Source organism: Felis catus, chromosome B2 (assembly GCF_018350175.1).
Source record: "Felis catus isolate Fca126 chromosome B2, F.catus_Fca126_mat1.0, whole genome shotgun sequence".
NCBI lineage: Eukaryota > Metazoa > Chordata > Mammalia > Carnivora > Felidae > Felis > Felis catus.
The window spans coordinates 22,295,019-22,316,900 of NC_058372.1; the positions used below are offsets into that span (position 1 = coordinate 22,295,019).

The window sequence follows — 21,882 nt, forward strand, 5'->3', positions numbered from 1 at the left end:
AACAGCAATTGGTTCTTTGGAATACGGCTGATGAGTTAAATAGGATAAGGACAGAAAGTGGCCATACATTGTGGAAATATGGAAGTCGCTGGGGAACTTGGAAAGATTTCTTTACCACAGTGATGGGGACAGAAGCCAGAGAGATGGGTGCTGGCTACAGTATAATGGGAGGTAAGAAAGTGGAGATAACAGGTGTTGCCATTTTCTGCAAAACTCTCTGCAAAACAGAGGTGGGATATGAAGGTCAATGAAGAATTGTTTTAAGCATAGAGTAGGCACAATTTTCTGGAGATGGTGACAAATCAGGAAAAGATGAGTTTACTGCCCAGAGAGAGGAGAGTGGTCCACAACCTTGGCTGCATATTGGAATCACCTGAAGATGTCTCAGACTTCCTGGTTGGTCTGCACGTAGCATGGGCTTTAGGGTTTTTGAAAAAGCCTGCAAGTGATTTTTAATTTTTTTAAGTTTATTTTCTTATTTTGAGAAAGACTGAGAATGAGCATGAAGCAGGGAGGGTCAGAGAGAGAGAGGGGAAAAGAGAGAATTCCAAGAAGGCTCCATCCTGTCAGCACAGAGCACAATGTGGGGTTTGATCTCACAAACTATGAAATCATGACTTGGGCCGAAACCAAGAGTCGGATGCTTAATCAACTGAGCCACCCAGGTGCCCCTGCAGGTGATTTTTAAAGCCAAGGTTGAGAAGCACTGACTTAAGGAATGAAATCCTTGAATGGGTAGGAGCCAGGGATCAGGTGAAGAGCCCTCGATAGGTAGAGCTGTCCATCCTCCCCTGTGACAAGAACAACGTGGAAGATGGGTGAAGTGTGCCACTTTTCTAGATTCAGTGGAAGGAGGATGAGGTTGTTCACATTTTGTGATTCTGTTTTTCCTGGCAATGTGAAAAGCAAAGTCATCTGCTGAGAACCAGAAGCAAGGAAGGGAGCATTGGAGGCTTGATAGAGAAGGTCTGAGAGTTTGGAGGTGGGAAGCGGGCTTATTCCAGGGACAAGACAGGTGGGTCCTCCCTGCTCCCCAGAACACAGGGAAAACCACCACAGTTGCCTTAGTTCCTTGGCCTGTGAATGTCCAAACATGTCTGCAAATTACTTGGGGATATCCTTGTTGGTATCTCCACCTCCCAGAATCTGATTTCTCCCAGTGCCAACATCTGTGCTGCCTCTTAAATATCAAAAAAGGTCACATAGAACATTTGTGTGTCTACACATTGGCTGCAGTTTGGTGTGGAGGATGAGAGGAGGGAAGACTGACTGCTTCTCAAACTTGGAGCCCATTGGAATGGCCTGGAGGGCGTGTCAAAGCATTTCTGCCCAGTACCCACAGATTGAGTATGTCTGGTGGGGCCTGAGAATTGCATTTCTAACCAATTCCCAAGGGATGCTCATGCTGCTGGGCAAGGACCACACTTAGAGAACCATGGGTTTACAGACCAATCACAAAAAAGTAATGACAAAATGTAGGAGAGTGTACTTACTCCGCGTAAAATTTCACCAACTCCTCCCCAAACCCAATCCCAATCCCAGTCTCTCCTCACCTTACTACCTCTTCTCTTTCCCCTCCCATTCCTCCTTGTTTCCAAATTCCTCTTGCATCCTCTCTTGGGAGCAGATTGTCTTTCTTCTCTCATGCAGAGTGGTTCAGCAGGCTTTTTAAATTTTGTTGTTTGTGCTCCACCAACAATAAGACTTTTGGGGACTACACACTTTCCCAAGACCATTCCCTCCAGAAAAATTCTGGTGCCAGTTTTTAAAATAATACCCTTTTACATTCTTATATTACTACTCACAGAAGTCTCCAAGGGAATTTTTATGGAATGGGAGAAGGACGTCACCTCCTCATGTCACTCGCTGGGTGGTTTTCCCAGCCTGGAAGCCGAGGCATAAAATCCAAAAAGGGAATCCAGTGATGGACGTCACGCACAACCAAATGCAGTTCTGTGCTTGCATGTGCTAATTCACAACAAGGGACTCACAGAAATATGGTCTGGTAATTGGGTAGTAGGTAAAAAGAGAGCCATTGCCTAAGTGGAAAAGATAAGAAAAGAGGAAATCAGAAGTTGACAAAATAGAGCATGGTGAGCAAGATGCTGAAAACACAGCACATTTGATGTGGAAGTGACGTCCCAAGGTGGCTTAGGACACTGGGTTGAAAATTACAGGCACATACAGTACTTACTGATAAAAGAACGTTCAGCTGGGTTCCTGGGGGCCTTTCAGCTTGCTTTGCATTCATAGGCAATTTATTCTCCTTAATCACTAAATCATTAATGGGGATCAATAGCAATACCACACTAGTGAGGGCAGGGGCGGATGCAGGGAGAGTTATTGGTCACTTTTTTGTTTTTAATTTAATAGTGGTAACCAGGCTTCAGATCCATTCCATGAGGGAACCCTTCTCCAGGCTGTTGGAGAGAAAACTGTACTCACAAAGGCAGCAGGAATGAGTTGGGCATTTATTGTGAACTCATCTTATTTTTCTAATTGCTCAAGAGCTCTGGATAATGGGATGTATTGCCTTATTTAAATTCAGGGTGTTCCAGATTGGTAGTCTAGCATTAGTGCCACATAGTGTGTTCTAAAATATTTAGGTGTGCCATACCTGTTCTTAGTACTCAGGGTCCGTATTTGATTGCTCTGTTTGGTTGGACACCAATCATTTCCAGTGAGTCTTCCTTCTTTTAGTAACTTGTTTCTCCCCACATTCCCCACTGCTGATTTTCCCTTCCCTCATTCAACCTTGTATCCCAGCACCTAGCATAGTGCCTGGTACATACCCAATGTTTAATAAAAGTTTACTGCATTGATATAATAATTCTAACTAAATTCTTTTTTAGGTTCACTGAACTTACCATCAGATAAGTTGTAAATGTAATCTCACACCTTACCATCTTGAAGAAAGTCAAAAACATATATGGTGTGTGTGGGAGTGAATTTGTGGGCAAAGTGTATGTATATTTCTCTCTCTCTCTCTCTTAGCATCTGACACCAAATTAGCATCTGGTATTTCTGACCTTTTATTCAATATAACTTTTCTATTTTCCTTTAAACAAAGAAATCAATTAAATTTGGTGTAAAGATATCAATAAGTTTCTAATATCTGGATACGTTTAACACACGGTAAATAAATATGACCAGCTTCTATTTTATTATGACATTCCTTTTTACACTATATACTTTGTAATTATACATGGTCTTTTAGACCCTTCAGTACAGAATGTAGTAATGGACCAGATCTGGTATTCCTGGAGTAAGAAAGAGCAACACCCCTTTATTTGGAGTCCCTTGTGCTCAGGGTCTCAGAATTTATGCCCTCAGACTAGAGCCATTATCCATCAATCCACAAATATTGATGCTATATTTTTCTCCCCATGACAACAGAAGTACTCATGGGTAGCACAACAATATTAATTATTCATCCACAAATACTAAGGGTCAATGTTGAATTAGGCAGTGGGAATATGGCAGTGAAAAAGATGACAATCTTTGACCTTATAGAGCTTCCACAAAGATTTCACAAATGAATTACTAATAAACATGAATTACAATTGTGAAAAAATACTAAAATAAGTCATGGCACAACAAATCATATAATGGGGCACTTGGCCTAGTCGGAAAATGGGAAGAGACAGGTCAGTAGCTTATCTTTGTGCCCTCCCCAGCCTCTTCGATAGTATTTGCATCAAATAGCAATCAGATAGTTGCTTAATTGACTCCTTATGAAGTTTTATTAAAGCTTATGTGAAAATTTTAAGCCTTTATTTATTCAAAACCTCTATTTAATAAAATAGCATACATCACTCTTGCAAGTGTCTGAAACATCGGAGGCTTATTCATCCTTTCTCCACCAAGTGAGTATTACTCGGTATGGCATTGTGGTCAGAAGGGAATTTGCAGTAGACATTTTTTATGATGACATTCAGATGACTCCAGAATCAAGGTCCAAAGGTGTTTATGAGATGCTTCTGGAAGGAGCAGAGTCGAGAGGGTCTAATCCAGAATCACAAACATCTGCCAGTCTTTCTGTGCATAGTTGTTTCTACTCTTCAAAGAATGCTCAAAGCCAGTATCTCTCTGCCTCGTGTAGCAAAGAAAATAGGATTCTTCTCTCATTCAGCCCAGCATGGTGCCAGGCACCAAGTTCATGCTCAATGAATGTGTGCTGAATTGAATTGATAACAACCACTCTGGGAATAAGGAAGAGAATTATGAGCCTCACATTTCAAGAGAGAAAATAGACTCTGTGGCGTTAGATAAATTTCTCAAGGTCCTGTAGAAAATTAGGAAACACGCTTGGGGCTAAAACTTGGATATTCTGATGTGGTCAGGATAAGCTCTTTTATTTTGAAAACCAGAACCATTGGTATCCCATCTTGTGTAACAAGAAGTAAGTGCCAGCTGGGAAGCTTCTATGATTTTCAACACTGGAAAGTCCTGCTGTGAAAAATAAATAAATAAATAAATAAATAAATAAATAAATAAATAAATATAAAACCAGGTTGATAGCTATAAGATCAAACGACAGTTTTCTTTGCAAAAAATAAAAAAAAAAAAAGTAAGCATGCCAACAAGGGCACAGACTCCCTTTGAGGATATGTGCTAAGTAACAAAACTCTGACATTTTCTTTGTAGAACTGCTTTGTGAATAATAGTCTATCTTCTGAAGATATTTAAGTACCCTGAAAAGTCCTTAACCAGCAAAACTAGCAAATTAGCACAAATCAAGTAAACTTCCCAAGCTGGTCTGAACTGTAATGTAATGCAACATATTTGCAAGGAACGAAATGGACCCAATTGTTGAGGAACTACTTGCCTGTGTTTCATGGATTCTTTTTATTCCAGACTTAATGGGTACAAAGGCAGGCCTTGAAATTGTGTATATTGAATCATTTTAGGAAGACAGTGGCTTTGGAGCCTTCCCTGGAAAGAAAAGCAAAAGCACAGGCTCTGGAAATGCTGTTCTTTCATGTGATTTACTATTTCCTGACGGGAAGTGATTCCTTAACATGCCTATAAAGTGCAGAGCCTGCTGGAGTTCACCACCCCTTCTGATCTACTTTGAGATGGAAAAGGTATCATGATGACACCAACCCAGAGTCACATTTGCTCTGCAGATGAAGCCAGTCCCTTGAAGAGTGATTACCCTCACCCAATATGGCTTCCCTCTTCCTTCAGTGATGCTCAGCTTTTATAGAAAGAGGAGGCAAGTAAAAGTTATTCCTAATCCCCTCACTTAAAATTACTCTTTTCTCTAAAAAGGTGACACATTTTGCCCTTTTGAAGGGACTGAGCTATTATTTCTTCTGAAGGATCAGAAACAAAACCAAACTCTGATTTAAGCTGGTAGGTAGTCTTTTGGGAGAGAACTTGTATGATAGCATTCCTGGCACTGTAGTTTTCTTTGATCCGTGAGTTCGCTTTGTGGAGCTTGACTTTAATGACTTTGGAAATGGGACTTGCTTAAACTTTAAAATAGCATGTAAATAAGCAAAAGGAAATTTTCAGCTCAGGCAGTGATGAATAGCCCTCCTTCTCCCAAAGAAGTTACACAGATACTAAAATCAATAGGCTTAGCATTCATTTTTACCTGTTTGTTATAAATTCCTACTTTCTTTGGGTATGGGGAGGTGAGTGGTAATTTCCAAGGGGGCCTGAAATCAGCCCTATAAATGAATACCAAAATTTCTCAGCCCACAGTATTTGGGGTTTTTTTAATTGCTCCATTATTCCCATCAAAGGAATAGTAAAATAAATGAGATCATTCTTCTTTACTACTTGCTTCACATTAGTCACCCTGGAAAGTTATTTACAAAGCATGTTGAAGGTCTGTTCTGGTGGCAGAGCTATGGGTAAGGCAGATGGAGGTATCATGCCACATTCACCAATGACACCACGTGGAATCTGTTTTCTTCTTGAGTTTTATTTGCCAGAGGTCACTTAGGATCAAGAGGTTGTCAGTAAGTCCTTGGTGCTGCTGCTAACTCTATAAGCTATTTAGACCTACCTCCTCCTACCTGGGAGATATAGCTCCAATCCCTACACTTATATACAAACATACACACACACACGTGCTTTCTAACAGTTCAAACTGATGGGTTTCTAGAATAGTGAGTTATTTGTCACTGTTTTTACTTTTAGTAGCATTCTCTATTTTACTAAGGTGGAGAACCAATTTTCACCCCAGGATCTGGTAAAACCTCCTATGCCTCTAAAGCATATTAAAATTTCTTCTAAAAGTAAATATAAGCCCCCCCCCCCCAAAAAAAAACCAACAACAGAAATCTCCAGAGACAAATGATTAAGTTTTCTTATTTTTGTTAGCCTATCAAACATAGGGAGTGTTTTGGAGTTTCCATGGTGATGTAATTTTTTTTTATCCTAGCTTTGGACAACTATATTTTAAAGTGACAGATCTGAATAAAAACGGGGGAAAGAAAGCACCGCTTTCCACCTTCAATCTTCTTTTAAAATCATAAATAAATTTAAAATTAAAATCAAGGCTTCCCACTTGACTTCCTTGCCTTCCTGTGGATTCATGATTATGCCTTCCGGTTGTGAGGTGAGATTTAATTCACCTGCTGGAAGGAAAAGGGTAGCCTAATCTTGAGCTCAGAACTCCTCCTTATTCATAGTTTGCCATTTAAATTTATAAGTGCCCATCAATAATAACCCAAAGCCCAAAAGTAAATCCTTCACTTTCTTCTTCTCTCACTCTCTAAGCTCCAGATATCTGTCCCCACCTCTCAATCTTACAGGACATATTCATTGTGCCACATTCCCAGGCACTCTGTGCTGGGGATACAGAGACCTGATGCCTTGGACCCAAGAGTCACAGTCTACCTGGGAGACAGCTTAGTATTCCTGACTTCACTTCTTACCAGCACTATGGTCGTGGGAAAGATACTTTACTTACTCTTCCTTAGTTTCCTCACCTGTAAAATGATGCCTTCCTCTCAGAGACATTATGAGTTTTAATGAGTTCATTGGTTTCTATACCACACTCAGAAAGTTCCTAGCACATGGTAAATACTAAAAACATACATTTTCATTTAATAACTAAATCACAGAATAATCTCCATATGAATGGATGTTAACTACAGCATCCACAGGAAACTGAGCAAACAAGGCTTAATCTAGCTTGTGCTGGGAAGAAAAGGGTGCAGGGACATTTAAAGGAGGAAAAAGTATGGTTATATGATGGTATTTAATAAGAAGAAAAATTGGTACTTGAAAGTTGATCTTAACCTCTTATTAAATAGCTTCACTTAAATGCAACATTTAAAACTAACTTTTTAAAAACTTTCTTAAATGTTTATTTTTGAAAGTGTGAGCAGGAGAGGGGCAGGAGGGGTGGTGGGGGGGGAGGGACAGATGATCCAAAGCAGGCTCTGCACTGACAGCAGCAAGCCCAAAGTACAGCTTGAACTCACAAACCGCAAGATAATGACCTGAGCCGAAGTTGGATGCTCAAGCAACTTAGCCACCCAGGCACCCCAAACTTAAAAAAAAAAAATTTACGTTTCAAAACTAACTCTTTTCTGATGATTAAAGCCTTATAGAAATTAAAATAATGAAAGCACAAAAGGAACTCAGAGATCTACATATCACAAACACTTTGGTGTATTTCCATGCATTTGATGCATTTTTGAGTGAATTTAATTTTAATTGACAATTAATTGAATTCATTACCCTTTTCAAATATATACATGTAGTCATATATATGGTAAAACATTAACTTTCCTTTTCACCTACTCTCTGATCCTTGAGAACCTCCACAGAAAACCCAACTTTAACTGTGTGTACTGTCTGGATACTTTGCTATAAGTATATATTTCTATAGAGTTTGGATTTTTCTAAAACACAAGTGGAATTGTTTGTGCATGTTACTCTATATTTTACTTCCTTGCATAATATATCTTGGAGAATTTTCTATATCAGTACATACATATTCTTTTTAATAACCATTGGGTGTGGTTGTACCATAATTGATTTGGTCTCCTGCTTACAAATATTTAGATTGCTTCCTATTTTCACTATAGCATACCATGCTGTATTGAATGTTTCACACAGATGTTAAACAAATGTATTTCTGTAGAATAAATACATAGAAATGTCATTGCTTGGTCAAAATCAATTCACATTTTAAATTTGCCTAGATGGGGCGCTTGGGTGGCTCAGTCGGTTAAGCGGCCGACTTCGGCTCAGGTCATGATCTCTGTGAGTTCGAGTCCCGTGTCAGGCTCTGTGCTGACAGCTCAGAGCCTGGAGCCTGTTTCAGATTCTGTGTCTCCCTCTCTCTGACCCTCCCCCATTCATGCTCTGTCTCCCTCTGTCTCAAAAATAAATAAACGTTAAAAAAATTAAAAAAAAATTTGCCTAGATACAGCCAAATTACTCTTTAAAAAGACTGCTGTAGTTTATAATAAAGCCCTAGTACAAGAGAATATCCTTGTCTTCATACTTTCATTGACACCAGGTGTTATCAATTGTTTTAATATTTGCTAATATTATAGGCAAAATATGGTATTACATTGACATCTCGTGGTTTAGTTCGTATATCTCTAATTATTCGTGAAGTTGAACTTTTTAAAATACATTTATTGATTGAGTATTGCATTTCTGGACCTGTTCATATCTGGGACAATTTAGGTGAGTTAAGGGATGGCAGGAAGAGATGTACATGAATCTTTTAAATCTATCGACAAATTTTCTATTAGTTCGAAAAAAAGTCTTACTGAAATTTTCTTCCCACAGGAGTAGCCAGTTGTCAAAATATCATTTATTGATCAGATGTATCATTACCTGTTGATTTTAATGCCATGTTTATCATCTACTAAGATCTAATATACATCTAGCTCTATGCATATGTTTTTCTATTATTGTGTCAAAATCAGTTTTCATTATAACTTTGCTTTAGTAATCATAGTAATGCATAGTAATGCTATATATATATATATATATATATATATATATATATATATATATGACTGTTATATAAGAAAGAACCAGAAAGAGGCACCTGGGTGGTTCAGATGTTTAGCCATCCTACTCTTGGTTTTGGCTCAGGTCATGATCTCATGGTTTATGAGCCCTGCGTGGAGCTCCATACTGACAGAGCAGAGCCTGCTTGGGATTCTCTCTCTCCCTGTCTCTCTGCCCCTCCCCCACTCGTGTACACACGTGTGCTCTCTCTGTCTCAAAATAAATAAAGTCGACTTAAAAGAAAAAAAGATTGCAATAAGTGTTAAACGTAGACCAGAAAATGTCTTTGGTCTATAACAGCAAGCATTTTCTCTCATGGATCCGGGACTTGTCTGTGGTTGAGCTGGGCTGAACTGGCCAGCTCTGCTTCAGATGAGAATAGCCAGAAAGGTCCCACTCCTCACCACACAGCTATATAGATGTTCTGCTCCACATGTCCCTCATCCTTCTGTGACTAGTGGGCTTGCTAGGACAGTTTTTTTCTCATGATGATGGCAGAAATGCAAGAGCGTATGGTCAAGTGTGCAAGCACATTTCAAACCCCTGCCTGCATCACTTCGACTAACACCCTTTAGCCAAAGTAACCTCCAAGGTCCAAAGGGGGGTGTTCTAATGGCAGCTGAGTGGCTCAGTCGGCTAAGCGTCTGACTTCAGGTCAGGTCATGATCTCACTGTTCATGGGTTTGAGCCCCATATCAGGGTCTGTGATGACAGCTCAGACCCTGGAGCTTGCTTCAGATTTTGTGTCTTCCTCTCTTTCTGCCCCTCCCCAATACATACTCTGTCTCTCAAAAGTAAATAAATGTTAAAAAAATTAATATAAATAAATAAATAAATAAATAAATAAATAAATAAATAAATATTTTAAAAAGGGAGATGTTCTACCTTTAGATAGGATGACTGGTTACATGGCAAAGGGCATGGATACCAAAATGGATAAATTAGAGCCAAAGTGAGAAAAGTTCCTCAATATTTCTTCATTTTCAACATTTTATTTTTTGACTATTTTTTCACATTGCCTTTTTAGATGAAATTTTAAAATGCGGAATTCTCAGAAAATCTGAGTAGAATTTTGGTTGGGTTTTCATTGACTATATCAACTAATTTGAGTAGAATTTATATCTTTACAATATTGAATCTTTACAGGAATTAGAAACATTTTGAAATTTTTTTCTTATTTATTCAAGTTTTCTTTTATGCCCTCTGTCAAGGTTTATTTTTATTATTAAAGTTTTCAAACAAGCTCAAAAATAGAAAGAATAGTACAGTAAATATCTATTTATGTATCTCCCAGATTCAATGATTATCAAGATTTTGCCACATCTTAGGCTATCTCCTGATGTTATGTAACATTTCTGTAGCCCCTGTATTTTCTGTTAAAGCAGTTAGCTTGATCTGAGACTCAATCAAATTTGTCTTAAAGAGAAACATTTTCTTTTTGTGGCAGGGGCGGGGGTTGGGAAGGTAGAGCAAGAATACTATGTAAGTCATGCTGTATGCTTCTCAGGGCATCCATCCCATCAGGAGATACATAATGATTGGTTGTCACTTTTTTAGTGATATTTAGATTTATCAATAAGATTAGGTTTTGTCAATCTTATCCATCCATTATGAAGTTCCCCACTAGCCATTTAACAAAGCCTAGATTCATTATTTCATTAGCAATTGCAAAAATGGTGATATTCTAATCTTACCATTCCTTCTGCATTTATTAGCATCACTTATTTTGTTGCCTTGAGGTAGTTTTCATATAAGAAGTCTAGATATGTGTCTCTTTCCTTATTTCTAAGTTATCAGAATAATGAGTTGGTTTTTAGCACCCTGCAAAGATAACCAATGATTTTTTTTAATTACTATAAATTTATGAATATTGAAATTTTTTGTGTTTTAATCCTTTGCAGTGACTTCTTTTTCATATTTGAATTGTCTTCTTTTTGGACAGTGAATGCCCCTTCAAATTTATTTCTGATTCCTTGTCGTGACTCTTAGAATCTTTAATAGCCTCTTTATTTTCTGGTAGGAGGAAGTATTTCAAAATGGTCTTGTACAATTCTTGACCCAGATTTGTTATGAGTCATGTCTCTTAAGGAACCTGGGTACTTTCTAGTAAGGAGAGGGGAGAGAAAAGAACGATACTTAGAGACCATAATCTAGGCTCAAGAGACTCACTGCTACTGCAATGGTTGTTTCTTCCAGTTCTTTTCAGTGGACAGAAGTTGAAAACATAGTTTTTAAAGAGAAAATGCATTATGAGCTATTAAGGATATTTTCAACTTAAATTTATTTTTTTATAAATTCCTTTTATTTGATATTTTATTATAATGGAATTAGATTTCTGACTATCATAGTATGCTCTGATTGAAACACTTCATAGTATTGCAGGGACTAGTAGAAATAGAAAAAAAAATCTTAATAATATTTGTTGATGAAAAATCATGGTAAAAGCAAATCTCCAAAAATGTGTTTGAAGGCCATAAAAGAATAGATACAAAAATATGGGAAAAGATAAGCAGTATCTCCCTTCATATATATTTTTTTAATTTTCTTGTTATGTCTTCCTAAAACAGAGATATTTGACAGCAGTTAGAATGTCCACCTTTCAACATTAAAAAAAATCACACTCCCCAATGGGTGAACAAAGTGAAGAGTAGTCACCTATAATTTAGCTGAATAAGCCACTTTGGAGTCTTAAGTGAGGAGTTCTTCCAACTCCAGAGAGTGCCATCAACTTGTATCATCATTTTAGTGCAAATACAATTTAATTTTGGTGAAATGAGATTCATCCCCCCCCCCATAAGATTAGTAACTGCATTCATTGAATTTCACATTCTTCCTTTGTGAACTGTGAGGAAATGAATGGTAGCTAGAAGATCAATGGGATCCCAGCTATAGCAGCAGGTGGAATGATGATGTACTAGGACAAAATTACCTATACTTTGAATTACAAAACTAACAGTGGTTTTAGATTTGCAATTTAATTACAGACCAACTACCTTTCATATGGAACAAATACCAAAAAAAGTTAATTATTACAAAATATTTCAGAAAAAATACATAATCTAATAAAATAAAAGCACTGAAAAATATCTTGCTAGAGCGGGGTCAGCTTGGAAAAGTTATTACCAAAGCTAAATATTTTTCCTTCACACAAACTATACTCAAAAATAGCTTTACGAAACTAATTTCTGGCTTAAAACATCAAAGGATTTCTTAGAAACAAATATCTTAACTGACATGGATGGACAGAGAAGAAACAAAGAAGCCGCCTAACCCCAAAGTTCATACTCTTTAAGACTTCTGAAGTATTACTGCACTGATTTACATCTCTTAATGGAAGAATGTGGTAATCATGGAATGAATCAATGCTAAAGTCATTTTCAAATGAAAAACAAAACAAATTAAACCTGATGCAATCCGACCAAACACGTGTCAATATATAGTTTTAAGATTATTTTACAAAACACCTGCATTTACACAGTAGGCTCCAGGCAGCATTTTCAGACAAGTTCTTTGGCTTTATCCTTGACATGATTAAGTTACACTTTTAAAAGAATTATTTAATAATTTTATGTATTAAATTTCTTTATGCAATACATTTTTCTTTCTCTGGAGTCAAAAAAAAAAGGCTGTGCATATAAGATTGAGAGAGGATGCACAAGCAGATAGGGAACTTCTAGAAATGGATGGCACTGGGAGGGTCAGCAAGCATGTGAACCTCACTCAGTTATGATGCTTTCCAAGGATGAGTCAATCTTGTAGCCATTTTACAAAGATTTTAAAGAAAAATTTTTTTTTGAAGTCAGATTTTTTTTAATGCTTTCATTCTTATTCAAAATCGGTCCAGCTCTTAGTCTGCAACAGCAGGAGTTATGATACCCATTTCTGGCGGCTGCAGTACCCTCAGAGCATGCCTGTAAGTCACTAAAAAAAAAAGAGAGAGAGAAAAAGAAAAGAATGCCCTTCCTTCCAGATTAAAAAAAAATTAATAAAACAATTGAGGAAAGATAGCACTAAATCTAAAATGATTTGCAAAAGAATACTAGGTAAGAAGTGGCTTGAAATTAAAATATGAGGTTTCAAATTCCATTTCTTTGATTTTACTTACGTATTTTTTCTCTTATCCTGCAAATCTTGGCTTCTAATGCCATTAACATGATTGCTTATATCATATTCATTTCAAAATAACAATATCAATATTATCAGTAACAACATGGTTACTAAAACAGTTTACTTTCTCTTTTTTTTATTTGTTTATTTTACAGTTTTTCTTGTCTGTATGTTATATTCTACAGCAGATATATAGTAAAATTACTCTGTTTTAAAGTAACTTGAGGGGTGCCTGGATGGCTCAGTCAGTTAAGCATCCGACTCTTGATTTCAGCTCAGGTCCATGATCTCAAGGTTCATGAATTCAAGCTGTGCCTAGGGCTCTGTGTTTGACAGTGCAGAGCCTACTTGGGATTCCCTCGCCCTCCCTCCCCTCTCTCTATCTCTGCCCCTTCTCTGCTCACTTGTGTGCACTTTCTCTCTCAAAATTTTTTTTTTTTAAATAAGGTAACTTGAAACATGGGGCACCTGGGTGGCTTCACTGGGTTTAGTGTCCAAATCTTGATTTCAGCTCAGGTCATGATCTCACCCTGGGGAGATTGAGCCCCAAGTTATGGGGCTCTGCACTGGGCATGAAGCCTTATTAAGATTCTCCCTCTGCCCCTCCCCAACTCATGCACAAATGCCCACTCTCTTTTGTGCTATCTTGCTCACTCTCTCAAAAAAATACATAAATAGGGGCACCTGGGTGGCTCAGTTGGTTAAGCATCCTACTTCAGCTCAGGTCATGGTCTTGCAGACCATGATTTCGAGGCTTGCAGCAGGCTCTGTGCTGACAGCTCAGAGCCTGGAGCCTGCTTTGGATTCTGTGTCTCCTCTTTTTCAAAGTGGCTTTTTCAAAGCCACTAATCTATTAGAGTCATATTCATTTGTTTCATTTTGGCTTCATTTATTTAGAAACTGCTTTGTCTTTTATTTCTATTTAGTTTTGTTTTATAACTTTACAAAACATTTACATAACCTCAAAGTCAAATTACAAAACAATAAAGATACTTCAGAAAGAAAGTCTAACTCCCAACCCTCCCTCCTACACTTTAGATAATAACTTTGTTAATTTTTGGCTTATCTCTACATTTAAAAATGTAAGTACATATGTGTATTTATATAAATATGTATCTACCTACTTACCTATTTATCTCCCTTCTTTCTTAGATAAAAAGTAGTAATCTATATACATATTTTTCCACTTTTTTAATCTAACAAGAGATCCTAGAGATCCCTCTGTAGTAGTATATAGAGATCTTCCCAATGCCTTACTATAGTTGCCCATTACCTGGATAATCAAACTTCATCCAACCATTTTTTATTCCAGGAATTCCCCAATTCTTCTGGAGATGGTATTCTTTCTTGCTCCTACCTCTAATACTATAAAATATATGGAATAAAATATGTACATATTCTATGCACCTTATCATACTTTCTTATATACTGCATACATATTTTTGTGTACACACACACACACAGATATAGATAGATATAGATATAGATATATAGATATACAGATATATATATGTATATATATATAGAGAGAGAGAGAGAGAGAGAGGGAGAGGAAAGTATGGTAAGAGGCATGGAAGACATCGGGAAAATTTAATATCTGCCTAAAGGTCACTTTATTATAAGAAAATGCAGAAAAATAAAAAGAATAAAATAGTCAAAGATAAAAGGGAAAGAAATTCCCAAAGCTGAAGAAAGACTTACATTGTCAAACTATAAAGAATCATAGTGCATCAAACCTGGTAAATGAAAAAAAAAAAAAAGACCCACTGTTGCAAACTGTTTAAATGTCAAAACTTCAAAGAAAAATCCAAACTTTAAAGTCAAGTTAAAAAATATTATCTGTAGAAGAATGAAAATAGATTGAAATTATATTTTTTGTGGATAAAAATTTATTTGTAAACCTTTGCAGTCCTTGGGTTACTACTCAGTTAAAATTGCTTTTATACATTTGTTTTCTATGTGCATTTTCTCTTCTGTGAACTGGTTTTCCTTTTGCTGACTTTAAATGCACTTTATGACTTTCTCATCAATTTATTGAAATTCTTTACATATAAGGAAAATATGCTAACATTTTCTGTTGTTGGACATATTTCTCTAGTTTTTTATGTACTTTAAATTTTATTGTATCTGAAATTCAAGTTTTATATTTATATTAAAAAACCACATTAGTTATTTCCTTTTTTACCTTTTCTATTATTTTTTTTGTATAAAACTTTTTCATCTAGAGACCAAATATTCAATTTATTTTTTTCTTTTTTTAAGTTTTTATTTACTTATTGTTTAATAATTTAAATTTTTATTTTAAATATCCTATGCATTCTATTTTTTAATTCAGATTTTAAATTAATTTTCAATTTATTTTGATGTACAGAAAATTTACCTTTCCCACACAGCCAATTTTCTCAGCTGAATTTAATAAACACTCCAGTCATCTTCTTTGATTTATAATATTTTCTTTACCACATATTAATTTCATAGAAACATGCATATAGTAACATCTATTTCTAAGCTCTCTATTTTGACCCATTAATCTATTTTTACATCAATCGTTTAAATTACAGTGGCTCTATAATACAATCCAGTTTCTAATAGCTTATAGGACAAGGCCATAAACATCTCATATTGTAATGACATGTTAAAAAAGCATTCCCAAATGGCACTTCTAGACCTCAGTGATCTTAAGAGATTTCGATCTCAATAATAGGCATTTGAAACCCATCTGACTACAATGTTATCATTACAATGGTCACAACAGTTAAACCACTATCATAAAAGAATGAAAACAAATGTGGCCTTTACTTTTCAGGATGTTTTGATTGCATCTGGTGGAGGACTTCGCATGTAAATGATCATTGCCCCTTCAAGCACACCCTCATGTTATTTTCTTTTAAAAATGTTCTTTTGTGCTTCTCTACTCAGAAACATTGACCTCAGACTCGGTTGGCACTCCTTTATGTACTGTCCCTGGTTTGTTCCATTGGGAAATGAAGCTCTGGTTTCAGTTTAGGGGCCTTTGCCTAATTGGAGATTGCTGTAAAACCATGGCATTCTGCCTCCAGACCTGGGAAGGCCTGTATGAAGCATCAGAGCTCACATCTGCCAGGGTGGAGGGAAGCCTGTAGCACATTTGTCATGTGACTCTGATTGTTCTGGAAACATGAAATGGCTTTGGGATGAATGAGCCATTGATACATATGACATGGGTGAATTTCATATAACTAGCCTGAGTGAAAGAAGCCAGAACTCCCAAAAAGTAGACACTGGATTCTTTTTGTATAAAATCTTAGGAAATGCAAATGAATTTACAATGACCAAAAGCATATTCGGGGTTCTCCGGCAGGAGTGGTAGGTCAGAGAGAGAATCCAGAGGGCAGGATTACAAAGGGACATAAGGACATTTTTGTGGTGATGGGTGTGTTTACTATTTCGATTGTGAAATTGTACGCTTTAAATGTGTGCAGTTTATGGGATATTAGTATCCACATAAATATGTGTGTGTGTGTGTGCATATTTTTTTACAGTTGCATGAAACCAGGCAAATAGTAGGCAAAAGGGAGAAGAAAGAAAGAGGAAGGTAGAACAAAGTACTGGAGATAAGACAAGAACAAGGATTCTCCAAAGAATCAAGCAAAGTTATAATGTAGCCCAGAATGGGGATCTAAGCTGGTTGGACTGAACAGTGCTTTGCAAACCTTAATGTATAGGTAAATCCCTACAGGTGTTGTTACTATGCAGCTTCTGATTCAGTAGGTCTTGAGCTGGGGCCTGAGACTGGATTTCTCACGAACTTCCAGGTGCCACTGATGCCACTGGTCTTTCAACAATTTTTTTGATAACAAAGGGCTAGAGCATTTGTTTTCAGTTTGGGTTGCATATCAGAATCACTGATGCGTGAAATTAATTAATTAATTAAATAAAAAAAAAAAAAAACACCTGATGCCTGGATCTCCCCTACCCCCAGAGATTCTGATTTAATTAATTTAGAGTTGTAAGAGGAGTCAGAAGTTTTTGAATCTACCCAGATGATTCCAATGTGCAGCCAAGTTGACAGCCACTCCAAAGAGAGTGGTAAAAGTCTTATCATGGAATGAGGAGGAAAGAGTCCCCAAAAGGTAATAGGGGTGGCAGGTATGACCTGGGCTAGAGAAACATAATAAGTCATGTCCCCAATCAGAATCAAACATGCAAATTGACTTGAGTGTAACTTATATCTGTATTGTCCTGCCTTTATTAATGATGCTTTTGACGCTTTCATACCTGGCCTGGGAATAAGTACCGGCTGATTACTAAGTATGCAGGTGGGGAGCATGGCCTTTCTGAGATTATAGCCACAGGGAAGAAAAGTCCTTGCGATGGAAGAAGCTGACTCAGCAGGCCAGTCAGGCATACACACTTACCAACACATTCACAAAGGATTGTTCATTGATAGGAGATGACCCCCAGCCTGCCTCCTCCTGTCAGTGATGGGCCACACACACCAGGTATGACAGACCATGCTGTATTCTAATATGCCCCAGACTTGTTTTAAAAATCATTTCAGTTCGGCTAGTTTTCTATTAACGTTAATAGCTTGGAAATTATTCTTCGCTCTGTGTTATAGATTCATATCTGCATCATGGAATTTTGATTCTGAAACTACTGATGTCCCAGAATCCTAAAAATGTTTAATGAGACATGTCAATTTAATTGTGCTGCTTGGAACTTAAAGCCAGAGTTTGTCAGCATTTTGCTGACAAATGCCATCCTTTACATGCTGATCTCGGCCACTGATTAGGTTCACCATTGCTGAAATTACATATTGGGAAATGAGCTCTCTTTAGTGGAAACAAAAGACATTTTTTTTTCATTTAGTTGATTAAATTGCAGTTTAGGATCAGAACACACTTACAAGTCTATAAAAACAGTCTGGTTTGGTAATTGTCATTATGTTTAAATTCTGACACAGAGGATGCTGTGTATCTGGATGATGATAAAGAAAGAGAAGAGTATGTCCTGAATGACATCGGGGTTATATTTTATGGAGACTTCAATGACATCAAGACTAGAAGCTGGAGCTATGGTCAGGTGAGGAATTTACGATTTGTCACTGTCAAGGACATTTTTCCTCGATACTTTTTTGTCACATGTTTCACTGCAAGGCACGATATGTGGATATTAGACATGCACAATTTCCTGCTTTTCAGGATCTGAGGCTCCAAGCAGCCTAGGAGCAGAGACTTACAAAGGCAACTGCATAATTTAGCCACTGCAATCACGTCTCTTCAGGTATTACAACATTCCAAAGATCAGAGATTCTATGGATAACATGGCATTCTAGTGAGAAATGCTTGTCATCCAGTACAGAGAAGTCTCATTAGCTCACACATCATTCTTCAACATCGAATGGACTAAAGTTCTCTTTTTCTTATAAGGAAAAGTGTTTTGATAATGATAACTGCAAGGTGTGTGCTCAACTCAAAGAAATCACCTTTTTTAAATGTTAGTATAAGATACTAGAAAATTAGAAATTAGAATTAGAAAAGACGGTCACCATTTCATCAAAGGAGGGCCCACTGGACTTTTGCCTTGAGACATTTTATCAACTGCCATCTCACATGACTGCCTGGATATAAAATAGCAAATGATATTCCATTTTAGATATTCAATAATTCAAACTATTTCAGCTTGGTATCTTTAACAGTGGAACAAGTGACTGATATTTCTACCATATTACCATAAATGAATGCATTGTCCTGTGGTTCAGCAAAGGTTCCTCCTTGGCAACATGAGAAAAGGTGAATGCGTTATTTAGTAGAGAGTTTTGGCTGAGCTGATGGGAATTGTGCACCATTGTTCTGGGTATCTAGGGGGCACATTTTATGGAACCTGGCCTCACCAGGTCCCATGATACTTTCTTGGCTTCTCATGTCTTCTTTTGACTTCCATGTGGGCTCCCCTTGCATCCCCTACCCCTGCTCCAGCTTGGCCACTGGGACCTGTGTCATCACTAGTTCTTGCCTTGTCTGCCTGACTTTATGTCCTGCTCATTCACCTGGACTCCTGAGAAATCACGTGCCCACCTGCATTTCTGATGTCCTGCCAAGAGGATCATCTGTGTGTTCTTCTGCTTTTGCAGCCCCACCTTGCTCCCTGGTTACAAGCCCTCCCTTCCTGAGTGACATACAATCCATTATATTGCCTATTGTCTAGTGTTCTAAATCCTAATGTGTAGGTGTGATTCTATTTATGTCCCCAAAGTGACATTATGTAGAAAACTAATAAGAAAAAAATTCACCAAGGTGGGTAACAAGTAGGACTGGGAAAGAGTCCCAAGCATGATCAGGACACTCCTCAGCCAGCATGCTGAGTAGTTTTTGGGTATACCCCCTTGAGCACAGCCACCATCTGTCTGTTGTCATCAGAGTCCATGAATATGGGTCTTTGAGTCCAAGTAACCAGCCAAGCCAGTAGTTTGCTGTGATGCAGAGAAACAACTAGTCCTATAACTATTTCTTTACCTCTTCAATTCACTGCTTCATGTCCCACAGACAGAGAAATGGTGCTTAATAAGAACCAGAATAATGAGTTCTTTATTATATACCTGAAGAAATAGTGCCCTTACTTTACTGCATCCATCCCATCAGTTCAGGGTGCACACAAAGTTGGTATGCTAACTGTATTTAATAAAGAACTACATGGTTATTAGCCATTAAGACTATGGTTTCTGTCACAGGTACGTGGGTGGATAATATGCAAGGTGTTTATATTCAGGGAAGTCTCTTGTACAGTCAGGTGCAGTATAGGTGAAATATCCCCATTCTGCCATTTTATTACTATTTTGTCCTTGTCCCCCTCCTTTTCTTTTAAAAGAAAATCGTGGTGTTTCATGGGGTCAGTAGTTCTTTCTAAGGAAATCAACTATGAACAGCCTCCCGTGCTGCTCTCTGTAGGGGATCCTGAAACATCTTGAAGAACACAGAGATTCTGCAATGGAGCAGACTACCAGGCTGTTCCCTTGATAATATAAACTTTCTCCAGGCCTTCTTGCCTGCCCTTTGACCCTAGAGTCCACTTTGTTTTAAAAGAAGGGAGACCTTGGGCAGATGTTTGTGACACGAGGTCTCCTACTACTTCCAGTGCAAGGTATACAGGCCCAAAGTACCTCCCTGTGATGTACCTGAGAGCCATTTGTTTTCGAAAAGCACAAGGATTCATGTTACTTTTGAGGTCTTGAGGCTTTGGCCTTACTTTGGTAAATCCTTCATTCCTTTGCCTTGGGAGCTGGAGCCCACATGCTGGAGAAATCTTCTAAATTGTACAGTTTTCTGAAGAGCTTCAAGTTGGTTCATGGTCCTTGAGTATACCAGCTCTTTAGTAGTCCTGTTTTATGTTCCTAGCTTGCTTGTATGTTTTTATCCATTTTACTGAAAAACAAAAGAGGATGTCTTCTTCTTTCTACTTTAGTATTTCATACTAAGGATTATGGATAATGGCTATATAGGAAACACACATTCCTGAACATTTTGTTGTGCTTTCTTTTAATTTTTTTGGCATAAAATATCAGCTTTGCAAAGTGGGTATTAAGAAGTTTCTCTTTTTCTTTTTTTTTCATTTTATTTTTTAATTTTTCCCAAATAGTTTGAGGATGGCATCCTTGATGCTTGCCTGTATGTGATGGATAGAGCAGAAATGGACCTTTCTGGTAGAGGGAATCCCATCAAGGTCAGCCGTGTTGGATCTGCAATGGTAAGCGAGTACTGATTACTAATATTGACTACACATGTCATTAGCCTCAGCATAGATGCCGGTTCATTAAGAGCTGTTGAAATAATGACTGACACTTTAACTTTTATTTGTTAGAGTCTTGAATTCCCTGAATTTGTTCAGTGCTATAGAACAAAATCTTATCTCAGTACTGTATGTTTCTTTGGCTTCAGACAAATGGTGATAGATGAAATGATACTATAGACCACTTATTCTTAAGAATCTCTTGCTTAGGGACTGAGGAGTGACTGTGACAAAATGTCAGTGACTATTATCTATTAATCAAACAAACAAACATCAAGGAGCACCAAAAAGTAAAAAAAAAATGTGCAAGACACTGCTTTTCTCCATTTTCACACCCATAGTGAGAGTAAAGAAATAAATGACTCTAAATCCTACCTTCTGTTCTAATGATACCTCACCATAGGGCTTTATAGTTTATAAAAGGTAGTTTAGCTTACGGTTTATAGTTAATTCTTCACATTAACTGCATGAGATAAGTAGGGTGGGCATTACACATACCATTTTACAAGTTAGAAAACAGGATGGTAACAGTTTGTCAGCGATTAAAGCCTCAGCTGGAACCCAGGTCTGCTAACTCCAAATCTAGACACTTTCTACCTCCCATGCTGCTCTCTGTAGGAGATCCTGAAGCATCTTCAAGAATATAGAGATCCTGCAATGGAACAGCTTCCTGGAGAGGAGATAGAATCACCATGAATGGGAAGGTTGGGGGTCAGGCGTGGAAGACAGATTAAATGTGTTGCTCAGGTTCTGTGCAGTCCTAGACTGTCCTGATAAAGACAATACATACATCCTGCCCTTGATGCATTAAAGCATACCAAATCTGGTTCATGCACGGAATATTCCTGAGAAACATTCATCTAGGTGCTATTTCATTTACTCAAAGACTGAGCCCTTCCCCCTCAAAATCCTTTATTATTAATTTCCTTAAGTTTTCTAAAAAAACCAAAATTCTCTCTTCGGAAAAATTTTGTCTTTGAGTTTGGTTTGAGTTAAATAAAATCAATATTG

General features: G+C 37.4%; 1 protein-coding gene across 3 annotated transcripts in view; it reads left to right on the forward strand.

Moving 5' to 3' along the window:
* F13A1 (coagulation factor XIII A chain) overlaps positions 1–21,882 on the forward strand; it is a 251,473-nt gene that overhangs the window by 50,713 nt on the left and 178,878 nt on the right. For all 3 annotated transcript variants that reach the window (XM_019830279.2, XM_006931478.3, XM_045057168.1), the window contains exons 5-6: positions 18,050–18,168; positions 20,722–20,829. In XM_019830279.2, coding sequence (XP_019685838.1) covers positions 18,050–18,168; positions 20,722–20,829 — 227 coding nt within the window. The remainder of the gene's footprint in view (positions 1–18,049; positions 18,169–20,721; positions 20,830–21,882) is intronic.